Source organism: Poecilia formosa, unplaced genomic scaffold (assembly GCF_000485575.1).
Source record: "Poecilia formosa unplaced genomic scaffold, Poecilia_formosa-5.1.2 Scaffold31, whole genome shotgun sequence".
In the NCBI taxonomy this organism is placed as follows: Eukaryota; Metazoa; Chordata; class Actinopteri; order Cyprinodontiformes; family Poeciliidae; genus Poecilia; species Poecilia formosa.
In genome coordinates this window covers 427,035-443,972 of record NW_006799970.1, presented here as the reverse complement: position 1 = coordinate 443,972, position 16,938 = coordinate 427,035, and the positions used below count along the sequence as shown (strand labels likewise).

General features: G+C 41.1%; 1 protein-coding gene across 2 annotated transcripts in view; it reads right to left on the bottom strand.

Moving 5' to 3' along the window:
* rsrc1 (arginine/serine-rich coiled-coil 1) overlaps positions 1-16,193 on the bottom strand; it is a 157,448-nt gene extending 141,255 nt beyond the window's left edge. Inside the window, exons 1-3 of one of the 2 annotated variants that reach the window (XM_007549376.2) lie at positions 16,105-16,193; positions 15,511-15,734; positions 11,331-11,453 (exon numbers count right to left, since the gene is read on the bottom strand). In XM_007549376.2, coding sequence (XP_007549438.1) covers positions 11,331-11,453; positions 15,511-15,680 — 293 coding nt within the window. In that variant the 5' untranslated portion in view covers positions 15,681-15,734; positions 16,105-16,193. The remainder of the gene's footprint in view (positions 1-11,330; positions 11,454-15,510; positions 15,735-16,104) is intronic. The other variant, XM_007549377.2, reaches the window with a different exon arrangement.
* Between the last annotated feature and the right edge of the window lie 745 nt (positions 16,194-16,938).

The following is a 16,938-nucleotide window of genomic DNA, read 5'->3' as shown; positions in this document are numbered from 1 at the left end:
CATAACAAGTAGATTGTAGTTATTCTAATCCAAATGAGAAATGTTCATTTTATTTTGGTATGCAAAATCTAAAGAAGAAGTTCAGCAACAAATTTAGTCTGTGTTCAAATCCCAAACCAAACCGGTTTGACAAAACTGTTCACTCCATTTAAAATAAGCATTTTTTTCTTCATTTTAATGCCAAAATTGTGGTTGAAATTTCTCAACCTTGGCACCGACTCTTTCTGCTGTTTGTACAACACAATACCCGGCCACAACTATCTCCTCTAGCTTCTCCTGTCCTCTGCTCAGCCAAACCCCAACTGGATAGACGGAGCAAAAAAAGAAGGACAAACCTCAAATATAAAACCCTCATGAGCACACCGAGAAAGTGTTTCATTACTTTCAAACCGACTGTCAAGTTTTCTAGTCAAGACGCACACGATATTCATTTCAGCTATTGATTCTCCTTTTTTTTTTTTTTTGCTTTCACAGCTATATTCCCAAATGTGAGAGTGAAACCACATGTTGGCGGGTGTGTTTGCGTCGTGCTTTGCTTGTCCAAAGTGAACTGACAAGTGCAGGCAGTGGTTTCATTAGCAGGCAATTTGCTCTCGAGTTGTTCAGAGAGGACAAAAGGTGTGTCACAAAGTTGTTGTTTGTTTTTGACAACACACACGCCTCTGCTTAGAATAAGTTAAATTAAGTACTTGGACACAGAAACCTACACTAGAGATCTAAACAGTATTTTTTTTTTTTATGCCAAATTATATCAAAACTTTGTACATCTTTAGTTTGAGATAACAAGCATAAGGGAACCTAAAAACAAAATGCAAAACAACTTCCACAGGTGATCTGACACGCATCATCCTTTGTTGACACACTTTTTAAAGGATCAATTTACAGCTACGTTGTTCAAATATATCAACATACGAGTCAGAACATCTCTCATCAGCTGACCGAAGAGATTAAATAATGAGATTTTAGGGTTTTGCTTTTTTCATTACTTTCTTTTAATTCAGAAATTGGCATACATTGTCTCAGTATTTGGTAGAATTGCCTTTTTAAACTCTATGACTTGGGGGGAAAAATCCTTCCTCAAGATGTTGTTTCAGAATTTGTACATTGTTATTTCTTCACAATGCCAGCTTTTTATTGAGTTCATGAGGCCCACCTGGAGTATGATCAGTTACGATTGTGTTCTGTTCTGACCTTATATTAAGAAATATAACAATATCAACAAGGCCAAGCAGCTGACTTTTAAGTTCACCAGACAACAGGACGTCTCAATAAATTTAATTATTTCTCCCCGAGTCCTTTTGCAAACGGTAACCTGCATCTCATTTATTGCTTTTGGGGTGATGGCTGCTTCTTCTTCTTCTTTTTCTTCTTCTTCTTCTTCTCTGACCCACCTTTCAGCTTATTTCAACTTAAATGACTCACTTAAGTCTCTGAGTCTTTTGTTCCAAGGATTAATACACACAATTTGCAACCAAACGTTAGCACCTTCGTCACAACCCAGTCTCCTTTCCAAACAGTGTTATGTCTGAACAATCCTGAGGGTCTGTTGAACAGATGAATGTGGATTTGGACATTTTACCCAAGGATCAGCCAGACTTGTGGAGGCCCAGAGTTCTTTCCCTGATATCCTTTCCCAATTTATTTTGACGCTTCCCTGCTGCCACACAAGGAAGCAGAATATCTGAGGTTTGCCACAATTTATCTCAAATGCTGAGAATTAACCAAACAGAAGCTTGCAAATCCATGAATTATCATCCAGGCATCCTCAAATTGCTTAAAGGCTTAGTAATCTTAGTGTATGTAAACTTTTAACTTTGAAAAAAAATAAAGTCCCTCATGTTATTCTGGCATTTAGCAAATAGAAATAACCGTAGCAATCCTAAGACAAAATGTGGCAGAAGTTTAACAGTGGAAAAGGTTGTCTTTTCATGCAATGCATAAAATAATATCCGTCTCCTAATGTATGCATATTAGAAAGTTAACACTTAAGTCTGTGCCAGGGTCCTCCGAGTGTCGGCATCCATATGGTTGGAGCCCCAGCGTGAGCAGCTGACTGAGGTCGGTCCATGCATGCACTCTCAGCTCCAGTCTCAGAGGACTGGCTCAGAACCTGGCCACCAAATCACACACAGCGCGTAAACACAGCCTACCGCCCCTACTTTGTGCACATCTTTAAAAGTATAAGAGCCGCACGCGCGCGGCGGTGTTTATCTGCGCATAAATTAAGACCAGAGGCATTTCGATTAAAAGACGGGAAGACGGGCAGGGATAAAATGAAAGTTTGGTAATTGAATACTTGTCGGGGTGACCTCGGAACGCGCCGGACCGCCGATGACCTGATGTCCTGCTGGGAGACTGACACCAGGGTCCGATGTGCTGGTCCGACTATAAGTGGCAGGCAACCAGTGGAGACTCCCCCACACACACACACACACACACACACACACACCCCTTCTCTTCACCCCGTCCGTGTCACTGTCTGCCTCGCTCTCTCTCTCTCTCTCTCTCTCTCTCTCCCAACCTTCTCCGCCCTGAGCGTTATTAGACCCAGGGCTCTGCCGCCGCTCCCAACAGCTCAATGACAACACACAGGGCCTGCCAATTAGAAATAATTAGACAGTCATTTCAGTGGCAAGTCTTTTTAAGTGCATATATAACGATGCAATGATGCTTATTAGCCGGTCTGAGCCAGCGAGGACCAGGGCCTCAAACGCTTTGGTGCTGGAGAAAATAATTATGCCAGTGATCACAAAGCAAGCTGCACATCTCTGTACTTCACCTCCACGCGTTTCAAAAATCCACTTCATTAGCTCCCGTAATTAATCCTCCATTAATTGCAGGAAAAACCCAGTTTACCTCCCTTCGTTTCTAATTATCATCTTATAAATAGTTATGGTTCTAATTAATGTGTTCATTAGGCAGGATATTTCTCTCAAAGCCTCGCTGGGAGCCAAAGGTCCAGCTCGGCTCTCTCTGAAGCCTAACCAGCCAGAAGGTGAGGCCATCCTGCCTGCATTTGCTTTTATTTTACTACATTCAACCTCCTAATTGGCATTTAAAACCCAATTTGGAAGAACTTCAAGAAGCTTAAATGGGAGCGAGAGACCGAGAGAAGGCTAGAAGGAGGCAGAGAGAGACGGAGATACATTTGGTGTTCATTTTCTTTCTGTTGATCCGGCCAGACGGACGAAGCTTTTCACTGTCACAAAGTAGACGCAAGAAGGGCGGACTGAATGTTATTAGTCTTTGGCATTCTGGAGGTTTCATTGCCAAAACAGGGAAATCTGCCTTTCCACCAAAAAAACAAAAAGGTGGTATTACAGATTTCTACTAGATTTCAGTTATCAAAAGAACAAGATTCTTTGTTTGGTGAACAGATGTAAATATATATGGGCACCATGTCTGGGACATTTCAGTCACAAAGCTTTTAAAAATGTTATATTTGCATTATTTGAGACGCGGTCTTGAAAACGTCTGCCAGCTAATGAATTAACTGGCCAATCTTTGAACTTTTGAGGACATTTTGTCACTGGAGATACATTGTTACGAAATATATATGTGGTGATTTTTAGACAAACTAAATATTAGCCGATATTAACAACCAATATTTATTTTCATCTTATTGTTAACAGTTTCTGAAAAGGGAGTGAAAGAGCTTGGTAAGGGCTACGTGTCACGTCACAGTGATAGTGAAGTAATTGAGTTTGCAGTGAGTTTCACTGAAGCAGTGCTGAAGGGTTTTTTTCAGGGTGTCAAAAGTAAATATTTGTCATCGGCCAAAAGAGTGATGTCGTATCAGATATCATTATTGGCTCAACCGTTCATAATTATGCATCCCTATTTCACAAGGTTGGAACAGAGGGACAGAGCAACGTTTGAATTGTCAAGACGGTCAAAAAACTTTATATTGTTTTAAGTATAAAACATCTGAATCCGAGACAGCCACGAAAAAAAGTTAATTTTGCATTTTCTGAACCAGTTCTGTTTTGATTTGGTTTATTTTCCTACTGACAGACCAAATCATGACAATTTTACAGCAGAAACTGTTGCTGAAAAATCATATTTCCAACGACTATTGATGCCATGAACGGGGTACACCCCCACGGCGTCACATACTTTCCTACTAATGAACACAAAGTGCATTTAGGCGATCACTTCTGTTTCACTGTTCCGCATATCTGTTGCAGAAAAGTTTCACCTGACCAAAGGCAAGGCACTTGTCTTTATTTAGCACAGTTACACAACCCAATCTGAAGTGCTCTATGGATGTAAAAAGGAAGACAAAAAATACATTTTTATGACTGCATATTAAATGTAAACGGTTCCGCAGGAAGCAATGTTTGCAATAAAAGAACTTTGTATGGAGTCAAGGAAGGAAGCACATCAGTCAGGCTGCCACTTTGTGACGCACTAACGGGTGTGCAAAACCTGCTCTGGTGGGGAAAAAAAAATAAATCAACTCATCAAACATATTAGTATCCATTTGATTTGTGGGAAATTAAGGAATTTGTCATAAAAAATTTATGCAATCAGTACAATCAACAACAAAATCTCAACCGTCCGCTTGGCTCACAGGATGTGCGCAGTTCACCTGAGGATGCAGAAACCTTTGGAGTGTGCTGAAATCGGTACCAAAAGCTTTACAAAAAATAAACACTCAGAAAAAAACCAACAAAACTGACACTGCTTTTCTTTAGCAGGCAGCAACATAAGCTAACAACCATATAGTTGTACTGCCTTGTTTTTCTGACAAAAATCTGTGTTCCCTACCAGTAATTTAAAGATATTTCTTTTATTTAGGGACAGAGTTGCTATTAACTAAGCTTTACTTTAAGATGATAATTCCAGACAGGATTAGAACAAAAGAGGGTGCAGAATAGGATGTGAAGCTGAGCTTTGTTTGAGTCCATTTCATTTGATAACCTGCATGAGAGGAGCGGCTGATGACTGTTGTGAGGTGAACTTTCTGTTTGTGTGTCTGCGTGCTACTCGCTGCAGACTCTACAGCTAGGATGCTACCCGAGGGAGCGGGCCGGTGTGTTGTGAGCCTGCAGGATGCAGGAGTGTGATGGGAGGGTGAGGTGGGGGAAAGAGGTGGGGTGAGCTTGGCAGAAGTGAGAAGAGAGCAGAGGGAGGGAGAGGGTTTCCTCTGGCGGTGGAGGGGAACACTGCTCGCGGCGAGAAGGGGATGAAAGAGGCTGTCTGTGTCAGTCACTTATTCCTCCCTTTGGTAAATAAAGGTTTCTGACAACAAAGCTGAGCAGCGCTTGACTGGCCTTTACAGCAGATAAATAAAAAAGACAACACAGAAAGAGAGCAAGACAGAGAGAGGGAGGAAAAGAGAGGCGCAACAACAAACGCGTTCAGATCTTACGACTGGAAGCATGTTGATTTTTATGGAGTAGAGAAGATGTAGCTGAACCAAACCAGGTCATCTTTCAGTTTAAATCAACCCTCTGCAGGTCCGGTAATAGGGGAAGAAGGAAGAAAGGGCAGAGTGTCATCTTGTGGAAAGGGGAGAAGAGAAGATGTTGAGAGGCCATGGGATAACAGACAGTTGGATAAAAAATAAAAAAATAAAAAAAAAACACGGTCAGGAGCTCACTCTTAAATTCCAGTGTTGCAAGAATCCAGCACACTTTAGTTCAATGGGAGATGAATATACACAGGTGAAAACGCTATGACAGAATGTGCATCCTAAAGAAGATGTAAGCTTTTCTACTATTCCTCTTGATTTCATTTTGCATCCATAAGCACGCTATTAAAGCTAAAGGTTCTCCTGAAACAACAAAACCACATAGAATCCACTTGTCACATCTTCAAAACACACTCAGGGCTGTTTCCTGGTGAAGCCAGCAACACCCAACGCCACCTGCTGCACTGCATTCACACACTAATCTCTGTGAACGAAGATACAAGGGCCACAAATGTCCCAATATCTCTCTTCTTACTTGGAAGGACGACTGGTGATCAAGGCCGTAGAGGTCGCCTACAATAGGGTCCTTCCCCACCGAAGTTCAGCCTTCTCACACGTCCTTTTCTCTCTCTCTCTCTCTCTTTCTGTGTGTGTGTGTAAGACCTTGTTGCACCACCCTTCGGTTCCTCACCTCAGTTCTCCCCAATCCCAAGCAGCCCAGATGACCTTGTGCACTCTTCATGTCGGAGCAAGGCAAAAAAAGCTATCTAGCAGATGTACGACACCTCATCTCATACAGGGGGAAAATTGCTGTGTGAAATAAATACCAGGTCATCGCTCAACTGCATGTACACACACACTCACACTCACACACGCTAAGAGCTTTACTTTGGCCTCGTACGAGGGGCGGGGCTGGTGGTGTACAACAGTAACTTCGAAGTCGATATGAAAAGGGGCCTTTGTCTCAACCTTGGCGTTACAAAGCATCACCGCTTTAAGGTATTTGATTAACTTTACCGCAGTATAATACTTTTTAATCTCTCTCCTTTAACCAGGCCCCAGTTGTGAGTCTCACACGCAGGTGTCTGATCCAGTTTCCCGGGTGGAGTGTTTAGTTTGCCGTCTCCCCAAAGGGAAACGCCGATAATTAGAGGTTTCACTCTCCTCTGACTGAAGAGAGGTACTCCAGTGTTAGCGGGGCCAAACCCTGACTCCAGCACTCTGACCTGCTAACTCAACACAGCCCTGAAATATTAATGAAGCAAATTGGTGTTGTCAGCTCCCATGAAGTAGATGCTAACCTATGAGCACGTGTGTGAATACCCAACAAAGGACGATGCGCTCGGCTTCTCCCCGACTGGTCAAGCGGTGGGTCTGTTGCGCCAGAGATTCCTACTCTCTTAGCGCCATTAGGGCTGTGGTGAAAAAGCAACCGAAGAGATTGACTGACTGAGCCACACACGTTCGGCCCCTGCTGCGGTTGCCGTTAACAGGCGAGAACTACGGCGCTCCGGCGTGCTCACCTAAAGACGAGCCTGTGATCCGGCTGTGATGAGAGGCCGTGCCGTCTTTGTTGCACCGATCAGATCACTGTAAGAGGCAGCTGCCACGATCCACACTGCTCTCCCCCAGCGGACTTTTCACTGACACCCCCGTATGAGCATGCATTCATGGAAATCTGCACATACGTGCATAGGCTCAATCACCCTTCCACAAGCAGGCCCGTTACACACACACACACACACACACTGCCTGATATGCCTGCTCACATCAAAGAGAATAAACATTAATGGCAAATAGGTAATCTGTTCCTCTTGTCTGTTTTACATTTCAGGGCAAGATTGACTGCCTCTGGGGGACCCGGCGCTTCTCTGATTGAGGGCAGGAATAAAAGGAGGAAGGGAGAGAAGAGAGGCAGGTAGCTCCAATAAATAGTAAACGCATGATGGAGCATTATTCTTATTTCATGGATCTTTCTATTTTTTATTGATAGGCGAGGGATCCAAAAGAGGGTAATAAGAATCCTCACTTCAACCCGCGCCGGCCGGCCGCGGTTCTAATCTTTCCTCCTGGTATATTCTGTTGTGGACGTGATTATTCCCATTTCTTTTGAATAATATCCCTCTCGAGTCCATCTCCTGCTCCCTACGCCACTTGCTTTCCCAACTGAACCGGCACTTTTCCCCATTCTCCCCTAACTTTTCATCTCCTCTCGTCTCTCCCCTCTCATGTCACCGTCTCCCAGACGCTCCTTCGCATTCTGAAGGTGGAGCAGGTTCTGGTGCGCGGCCAGGTGCGGGGTGGCAGGCGGCGCCTTATATCTTGTCTAAGTATCAATCACAAGGTCCTGTCCACTCAATCCTCCTCTGATCCATCAGAGAGCCGCTCACACAGTCTCATCCGCACATGCACGCACAAACACACAGAGCCCTGACAAATGGTGGTCACGGCACCGAAGCATTGTGCAACATCTATTAAACTTATAGGGTGTTGGACAGGCAGTGTCCAACGTAGATGTACAGGCTTGAAAATTGCAAAATGTCTCCTTATAAAATAACCCTGTTAAGTACTGAAAGGCTGGATAAAGTTTAAACAATTAAGAAAATCTACGTACTAAGGAGTAAACAGCTAATATGTAAACTGATCAGATTACTGCAGATTAGTAAAAATATCACTAGGTTGACACACAAAATGTTATGACAAGAATGTGCCAGTTAACAAATCCCAGGTATAGCAACAACAACAACAAAAACTAAATAGTGATTATAATGCAATGACTGTTTAAAGGAAAGAAAGACTACTAAGAAAGACACTTAAATTTGCCGCCATTCCACCTTCCTACAATTTAAGACGACATTTAAATGAGATTCTAGAAAAACTGTTGGAGTGGATCCAGTTTAAGAATTAGTTTAGACAAAATGACAATCTTGTGTTTTCCAAATAACCAATCCATGCAAAAAGACAGAACATTATTTTGAGGAAGTAATCCTTTATAAGCTTTGAGTTAATTAGCAATCGACGTTTTCGGAGAATTGATTCCAATACTTAACAATTACCACGGCGATTGATAAGTTAATCGTTTAAAGTGGTCAAATTGTGCATGAAAGCATCTTGCCAATCACAACAAAAATCTGACATATTGCTGTTTAAGCTACTTATTTTAAATACAAAGTGCCATGAATAACCATATTCCTTATGAGCGTCAACAGTAAGTTCGGCTTACTACACTAGCAGGAACAAGTTGTGTTAATTTTTGGCTGGTGTCGTCTGTGTCAGGAACCAGGGATTGTTAGCTGATCAGCAAACCGCTTGCAGTGTTGTTTGTTAGAACATGCTAGCTTAGAACGTGGTCACGTTAACTCTGGTCAGCATGGCATAAGAGCGACTCATTAGAACTGCTACTTTTTATTGAATCAATAGTTAGCATACCAGCCTCCTGCATTCAACCCTACATGGCTGAAGGTCCACCTGCTTTCTGATTAATTTAGATAATTATTACTTGACCAGTTGGGAGATCTCAAATTGAACTTTAATCATTAGACATTCAGTTTCCATTAAGTTTGGAAAAACAATTAAACGAGATGATGCCAAAAGCACACTAATAAGGTAAAATTGCAAATTTGGCACCTTTGTCTCGACACACACCGACTACACGAAATGAGGTAAATCACAGGTGACACGTGTAATTAATGTTTCGCCAAAACGTTCTTCATTTCTTTACGTTTTACATTTAGGCGAAACACATTTTTAGATACATCAACAGGTACGGCGAAACAAGAAACAGTGTGACAGCAGACAAAAACAGACAAAAACCACAAACGTTTTAAACCTACAAACTGGAGACGCCATCACTCATCCGCATGAATTGATAATTAATGCTCTCGTTTTGCACATCCCTAACTCCGCCTCGCACTCTCCCCCCCACCACCAATCCCCAAAACACACTCCCTCACTAACGTCGCCCAGTCCACCTGCTCCTCGCTCACCATTAAGCCGATTACACAACGGAGCCCTCCTAATCACAGCACAGCGTTTTGCAAACAGCGACGTTCACCGTCGTCCTAAATCTCCCCAAATCCCTTCCACCTTTCATCCCGCGACACGCCAGTGATGCCACTTTGCACCGACGTTTTAATCGGAGGCAGTTCCGCCGAGTGACGGACTCACCGCCGCAGAGAGTTGGGAGACACAGACGCTTGAAACAAAACCACTCGTCCGAATCCCCTCAGCGGTTGCAGTTAGTCGCTTATTCTGTGGCTGGAGAGTGGAAGTGTGGTGTCTTTTCATGACACCATCATCCACACGTGTCAAAGCGTCTCTGTTGCATAATCCATTCATCCCAAAATCTCTGTAATGAAGATATTAAATCAGTTTTTCTCTTTGTGATTAAAATGATCTCTGCACTCCCCCGCAGCCATACACAAGTAAACAAAGGGCCTCGCTCGCGCATATATTATAACAACCTTTCCCTCAATTGCGCATCTGTGCATGTTTTTGTGTGTTTCAGAGTGGTCGGTGTGTGTGAGGGATTTAAAAAAAAACAAAAAAAAAACAGAACAGTTTACTGGTTCATTAGCAACAGATTAGTGATGCTAATGACATGGATCACCACACACAGAGACGTTCTCTTTATGTGTCTGAAAGGGATACGAGACTCGCTATTAATTATTTCTTTATTTTACCGGGAAAGACCCATTGATTTTTGAGATCTCCTTTACCGGTGTGACCTGAACAAAAACAGCACTAAAAGACATCGAACATAGAATTTCTGCAAAAAATAAAAATAAAAAATTGAAACCTAAGAAGAAAAATGTCCAAAGAATTAATTAAACAACGTAATCAATCAAAAGCAAGTTTTTTTCCAACTCAGTGTGAGTCCTTGGCAGCATCAATAGGAAAAGATTTCGCCAACATATATAGTAAGATCCTACACTTTTCTGGATAATGAGTCAGAAGTAAGGGTGAATGGATTGCAGTTTTCTGGCCGATCGCCGATTACCGATCTTTAAAAAGCCTGACGTGCAGATTCAGATTCTGGCAGATGCCATATATTTTTGTCTGAAATATTGTTAAATATAGCAAGAAAGTTGCTGAGTTGGAAACAGCGGGGGGTGACTATTGATAACTGCGAACGTGCAGACATGACCCGGTCTGTCAGTCAAATCTCTCTCATGGCAGAGTAAAAGAGGACAGTGGTTGATTTTTAGATCTTTGACGAGTTAGATAAAATCAATCAATAAGATCAGCTTCACATCAAAGTATCGGCTTATCACTGATCTCCCATAATTAAAGAAATCGGGGCCGACTTATCGGCTAGCTGATTTATTGGCTAGCTGATTTATCGGTGCGTGCCTACTCAGAAGACCAATGAATAATTTCATCTTCGCCCTGACAATGTAGATCATCCAACAGCAGACAGCCGTGGCCCTGTGTTTATGTGTGCGTGTGACATGTGTGAGCAGGTGTGTACACATTAGTTTAGCATAAATAACTGTGTCCGTTAGGGAACAAAAGTAGTGAAATACTAGAATAATAATGATCACCATTTGCATTTGTATGCTTCCTAATGTTGTAATTGCAGTAATGTCTATGAGCAGAGGTGTATTATAGTGTAATAATATTAGCATATATGCTGCTGTTTCTCTTGTGTGTTTGCATCATCCACACTTGCCCACCTGCACACACACACACAGCCAGGGCAACAGAGACTGCATGCACACACAACTACGTCCTGCTGACACGTGAGGATCCATTTGCTCATATCTGAAAACTTTGAAAATAAATATAAAATGATGTGTTTTTGTTACGGTCATGTTTCAAAAGGGAAACACCCCCCCAAAAAAAAGCCTTTGGCGCCATTTCTCATCTTCCTGGCTTCAAAGGTTTAAAGCTAAAACACAGTCAAATGTCCTACCTTCTCTCCCGGCTGCGGGATCTGTGTGAGCGGTGGCTTCTTCCTTTGTCTCTGTCTGCACTTCGGCTCCTTCTCCTGCGAGACAAACTCTGGGAGGAACTGCTGCTGGAACGCCGTCTTCTCCTGAAGCGGACACACGACAACCCGATTCAGTTTCATTCTACTTACTGCTTCCTGTTGAACTACAACAACTCTGCAGAGGAGTCTCGTTGCAATTCACAAGTTGTGGGCTTAATTCCAGTTATTTCCACATTTTGGTCTGGCCTTAGGGAAGGCACATTCGTGAATGCAGTTGGGAAAATGTTGTTTTAGTGTAAAGTGCTTTGCGTGGTCAGAATAACTAGAAAGATGCTGTTAATATTACACGGTTTTACATTTTTTTAACAGATAAAAACCTGAAAAGTGAGCCGTGCGTTTGTATCGAGCCTCCTTTACTCTGATATCCCCAAATTGAGCCCGGTGCGCGCAAGTGTGGGAATGCTGGAGAGATCCACAGTTTAGATGGGAGGATCTGTCAGCAGGACAATTATTATGCCTACACTCCAAAAAGTTAGGCTTTGAAATAAGAGTGGCAAGAACAAAGCCTTTGCTGAAAGAGAACAAACAGAAGCTCAAATCAAAGTTTGCCACAAGCCATGCAGGCGATACATGAACCTGAAAAATGGTGCTCATGTTCGATGACCCCAACACTGAACATTTTCACCCTACACGCAAAAACAACATGTTTTGGAGAACAACTGCTGCACGTCACCCAGAACACACCATGCCCATGGAGATATTATGTTGCTGTTCTTCAGCAGGGATAGAGAAGTTGGTCAAAGATGAGAAGTTAAATGGAGCTAAATACACGCGAGTCCATGAAGAACATTTAAGAGATTTTTTTATTATTTTTACTTCTACCAAATGTTTCGACCTAAAAAGACAACTCTGCGCGTTTTGTTTTATTCACCAGTTTCCTGCAGCTCATGTGAAACTCTCCCCCTTCCCTGAAAAACACAGGCAGCATTCCTTTTCAGCAGCTAATTCCAGAAGTAAGCAGCTCTGATAGCAACTTTGCATTAGTAAACACTCTCATCCATGGCCCAAGGCTGCAAAACCGCGCTGGCTGCACTACAGTTCCTCCACAGGGGCCCTTTGGTGCTCTTTAATGCAGCTACAGCAGCGTGTGTAGTGCCTGTTTTCCCAAACACCGCTAACACCATGTTTCTATTGATATCGTGAAGTAGGAGGCATTGACGAGGGTGAATGTAAATGCAGAAACCTCCGTCCTGTACTCCACAAACAGTTTGTGCAATACTCATTATCTGAAGTCTCTCCTTTTGGTTCACTAAAGCAAAAAAAATAAAATAAAAAATAACCAAACCTTCCAAAGCACATCTAAAAAAAAAAAAAAACACTTAACTCCTGTGGGATCTCAGCAAGATAGAGAAGAGGAGGAGAGGCTAGCAATACAAATAACACAGAGGCTGAACTATCAAACCAAATTTGTACCACTTAGAGCAGCGCAGCAAAGATCTATTAGTATTCTAAAGGCTTGATCCCGAGAGCGAAGCCTTATGAAATCACTTCCACAGCTGCTCCGCAAAAACCACTTTGCACATCCCACAGAAGAAACGCATGCACGGGTGAGCAGAGGTTTCCTTGGAAGGTGGCGTTTGCTCACACATTTTCACCAGCGCCTGTGCAGACGTGATGTCACCGAAAACAATAGCTTGCACAAATTTCAGGGGAAAATGGGTTTTGTTTTTTTTTTTAAATCATAGAAAACTCTTAGACGGCAGCCGATTTGTTCGGTAGCTCGGAGCAAATCAGCTGCCGTCTCTCTTATTCATTCGCAAACACTTTTCACCGTCTTGTCCCTTATTCACACACACATACGCAGTAACGGTTACAATCACTCTCCTTACATATACATGCTAATTATGTGGTCATGATGTCACCCACCCAGAACATAAGCCTTCTTCTGTTTTACCACAAGTGAGGTCACTTGTTCGTGGTTTGTGTGTGTGTGTGTGTGTGTACTCTTTTAAAGTCTATTTAAAGGAACTTGTTTCGACAGACGCACAGAAACAAATTCAAGGTCTGGGTTAATTGATCAAAATGCGCAGCTAATAGATGAGGGACTGTGGTCCCATGGTTTACACTGTCCACCCAGACCCACTCTGTGCAGGCACGCAAGTACTTTCCATCAGCGGTAATGGACCTTGACCAGGTCTCATAAATAATTACCATCAACTGGCCTTGTCTGAACAACCAAGGCAGTCGCGTGTGGGTCAGAGGAATGGATGGAGGGATTGACGGATGGATGGATTTGTTAGTGGGCAGACAGATGAGAGAAACTATATAAGACACAAATACTAACTCCACAATTGTTTGAAGAAAAAGATCAATCACACCCATGCATTATTTCAAGCTGTTAATAAATAATGATTGTAGCAAAATGAATACAAACACAAATTTGCAATCCAAAAATTTTTTGTTTGGTTTTTTTAAGCTTTATTTTACCAGAATTTTAAAAAAAAATTCATTGCGATTTGAAAACCTGTTTTCCAAGGGAGTCTTGAACAAGAGGCAGCAACAAAAACAACACAAAAAGTCAAGTTTCACATATCTGTTCATTCATGAAATAAGGAGTTTTACACAAACATCAGTTAGAGAGAGTATTTTTAAGCAGAAAGTATAATACAGAGTACTTCAGTAAAGGTACTGGATAATCACTGAGTTATTTTTCAAAATAAAAGCTTGACTTTGGCGCGAGAAAGCGGGAAAACCTCTTAATACCTGTGCTTGATTTGTGAATAATATAATTTCCTTGTTTGTAGCAAATTGTTAGACAACAAGAGTAATGTTGAACCCATCTAAAGACTATAGCAGGTGAATTTATAGCACTGAGAGTCATGCTTAGCACTCGTTCTTCATGACATGATAGGGTGAATTGAGACGATGAAGACTTAAGTTGCTTAAAGTGATGCATACTTATGAGACAGGATGGTGGCATTCATGAAAATAAGAATGAAACCACATACAGTTCAGAAACTTGAGCAGAACTGAAGACAGAACTAATTGCTTAACTTTGTAGTTCTGCAGACCACCACTGTTAATAATAGGACACGACAAAATAGATACTCATGTGAGAAAAATTTATGAAATGTATTAAGAATCGAGAGCTAAAAACAGAACATACAAGTCTAGAAATTAGGCTTATTCCAACAAAATTTAAATTGACTGACTTTATTTACGTTATGCGTCTTTATGATTATCTACATTTTTGCTACATAAATGTAAGAGGTTGGATTTTTTTTATATTGATGAATGTAATAATGAGGAACAACATCAAATAACATAAAGTACATTTCGGAATTTGGCTGATCCTGACTTGTTGATCATTAGATGTGGCTGATCAAGGAAACACCAGTTATATGTGAGTTTGTCTTATGTTCAAAGTGAAGTGGTCCCCAATAGTCAAACCTGTGTATGGTTTGGATATTTATTAATTTGAAACTGAACTGGGATATCTTAAAAATAAGGTGTATGCAGGATTATGTCGGTGTGGACTAGAAGATCATAAATCGATCTATTGGCAACAATCCATACTTGAGGTAATATTTTCATTGTATGGCTATATTTGATTAATTACATTTCTTCATTAATTTACTTCAAAGATAAGAGACTATGCAACTTTATGTCAAGCTGAGTAAATATGTGTCATTACAGTTGTCTCAGCATTATGGGTGAATTTAGTTGAAAATAATAGAACTGTATGCTATTCTATATGAACAGAGGGTAATGGCCAAAACAAATGTATTTCTAGCTTCTGGAAAGGCAAACATCTTTAGCCAGTTATCACGGGAAACCAGCTTTTAAGCTTCAAACCATTTTACAATATTTGGATGAATGAATGAATGAATGAATGGATGGATGGATGGATGGATGGATGGATGGATGGATGGATGGATGGATGGATGGATGTGCCTCTGCAACAGAGACTGATAAAACCCAAAACTTAGAGAGGTTAGTATGATTGGTTTTATTTTTTTAATCGAGGTCCATGAGCAGAATCAACACCAAAGCAACCGCCTGTATAAGAATCCTAAAGTATCTTCCTTAAGACCACTGCTGTGTGGCACAGTCTCCATCCCTGCCTCCTCTGGGGGTAAAAAAAACATCAGTGCTATCTCACCTTCTGTCTTTGGAGCGAGAACGGCTCCTACGAGTGGATCTCCTGCTGCGGCTACTCCTCACCCGGCTCCCAGAAGAGGAGGAAGACGAGGAGGACGAAGAACGGCGACGCTGTTTTCTTTTCCTCCGGCTCCGACTGTCATCCTCGCTGTCAGAGGAGCGCCGACCCATGCTGGCTACCGGTCAGCTGGGATAACAACGGCGTTGAGATGCGGTGAAAAAATACTACATTAAACATGGAAGATCAGCTGTCAAACACAATGTTTACATTGACTCGGCTCATTTAGAGCTCATTTAACATTGTCACTCAATAACGACCGCATTCAGAAAGGAGGTCTGTGTGTCAAATGTCATTGATTAAGCAGCAACGACTCTGTAGTGCCATAATGCAATAAAACCTGTGTGATTCATAGGTCTCATTGATATCTATTGAGGCTACGAGCAGGCTAACTGTGCTAACCAAACTAGCTAAAATACATAACTTCAAAACACAGCGTTTTAAGAAGAGTATTTAACCTTCGTGTCGGTTTATTTGCGTGTCATTTCAGTAGCTCAGCTGTACATTAAGGTTCATTGAAGTAAAACAGATAGAAACCTGATAGTGAACGTCTCGCTCCTCTCTTTTACACCATTGAATTCCCCACGACTGGAGCGACGCACTGCTTACTAGGCTCTACTCATCAAGCACGGAAACATCGATCAAATTCAGGAATTAAGAGTTGAACACAAAACAATCGATTGAAGCGTTTTATGTATTTTAATGTTCATTGTTTGGTTTATATAAATATATAATGTTGTTGTTGTTTTGTTTTTTGTTTTTTTTACTCCAGCAGCAGTAGTTTTTTGTTTAATTTTTTTTAAAAGGTGATTTTGAAAAATATATTTTTAAATTAAATCCATCTTACATGTTTTTTTTTTTTTTTTTTTAAAAGGTGATTTTGAAAAATATATTTTTAAATTAAATCCATCTTACATGTGTGTTGTCAAAATGCTTCAGTGTCTTTGTTGTGGTTTTTTTTCAAAGCAAATTTTTGCTATTGACTATCTAACGGTTTCAAATTATCCCCAATCTTCTCCTTCTTTAAAAAAGAAAAAGAAAAATATAAAATAATCCAGGAAATTTCTGGGAAAGCCAATCATTTTTTACAACTGGACACAGTTGTAAATAAATTGTCTTTATACTTTGTTCAGAGTATTGTAGTATGTAAAAACAAATAAATAAAATCTGCCAGTATATGTTTAAAAAAGCATAAAGTCAGAAATCACTATAAAACTAATTTACATATAAAATGTTAAATGATGATTTGTTAAATGATGATTTGCACAACAAATCCTCATTTTTTTGTATCACTGTATTCCCAGAGCAGAAAATCTATTTTACTTATGTGTCAAATGGAGTTCTCTCTGGGGGCCCTTGTTACTTTGGAGT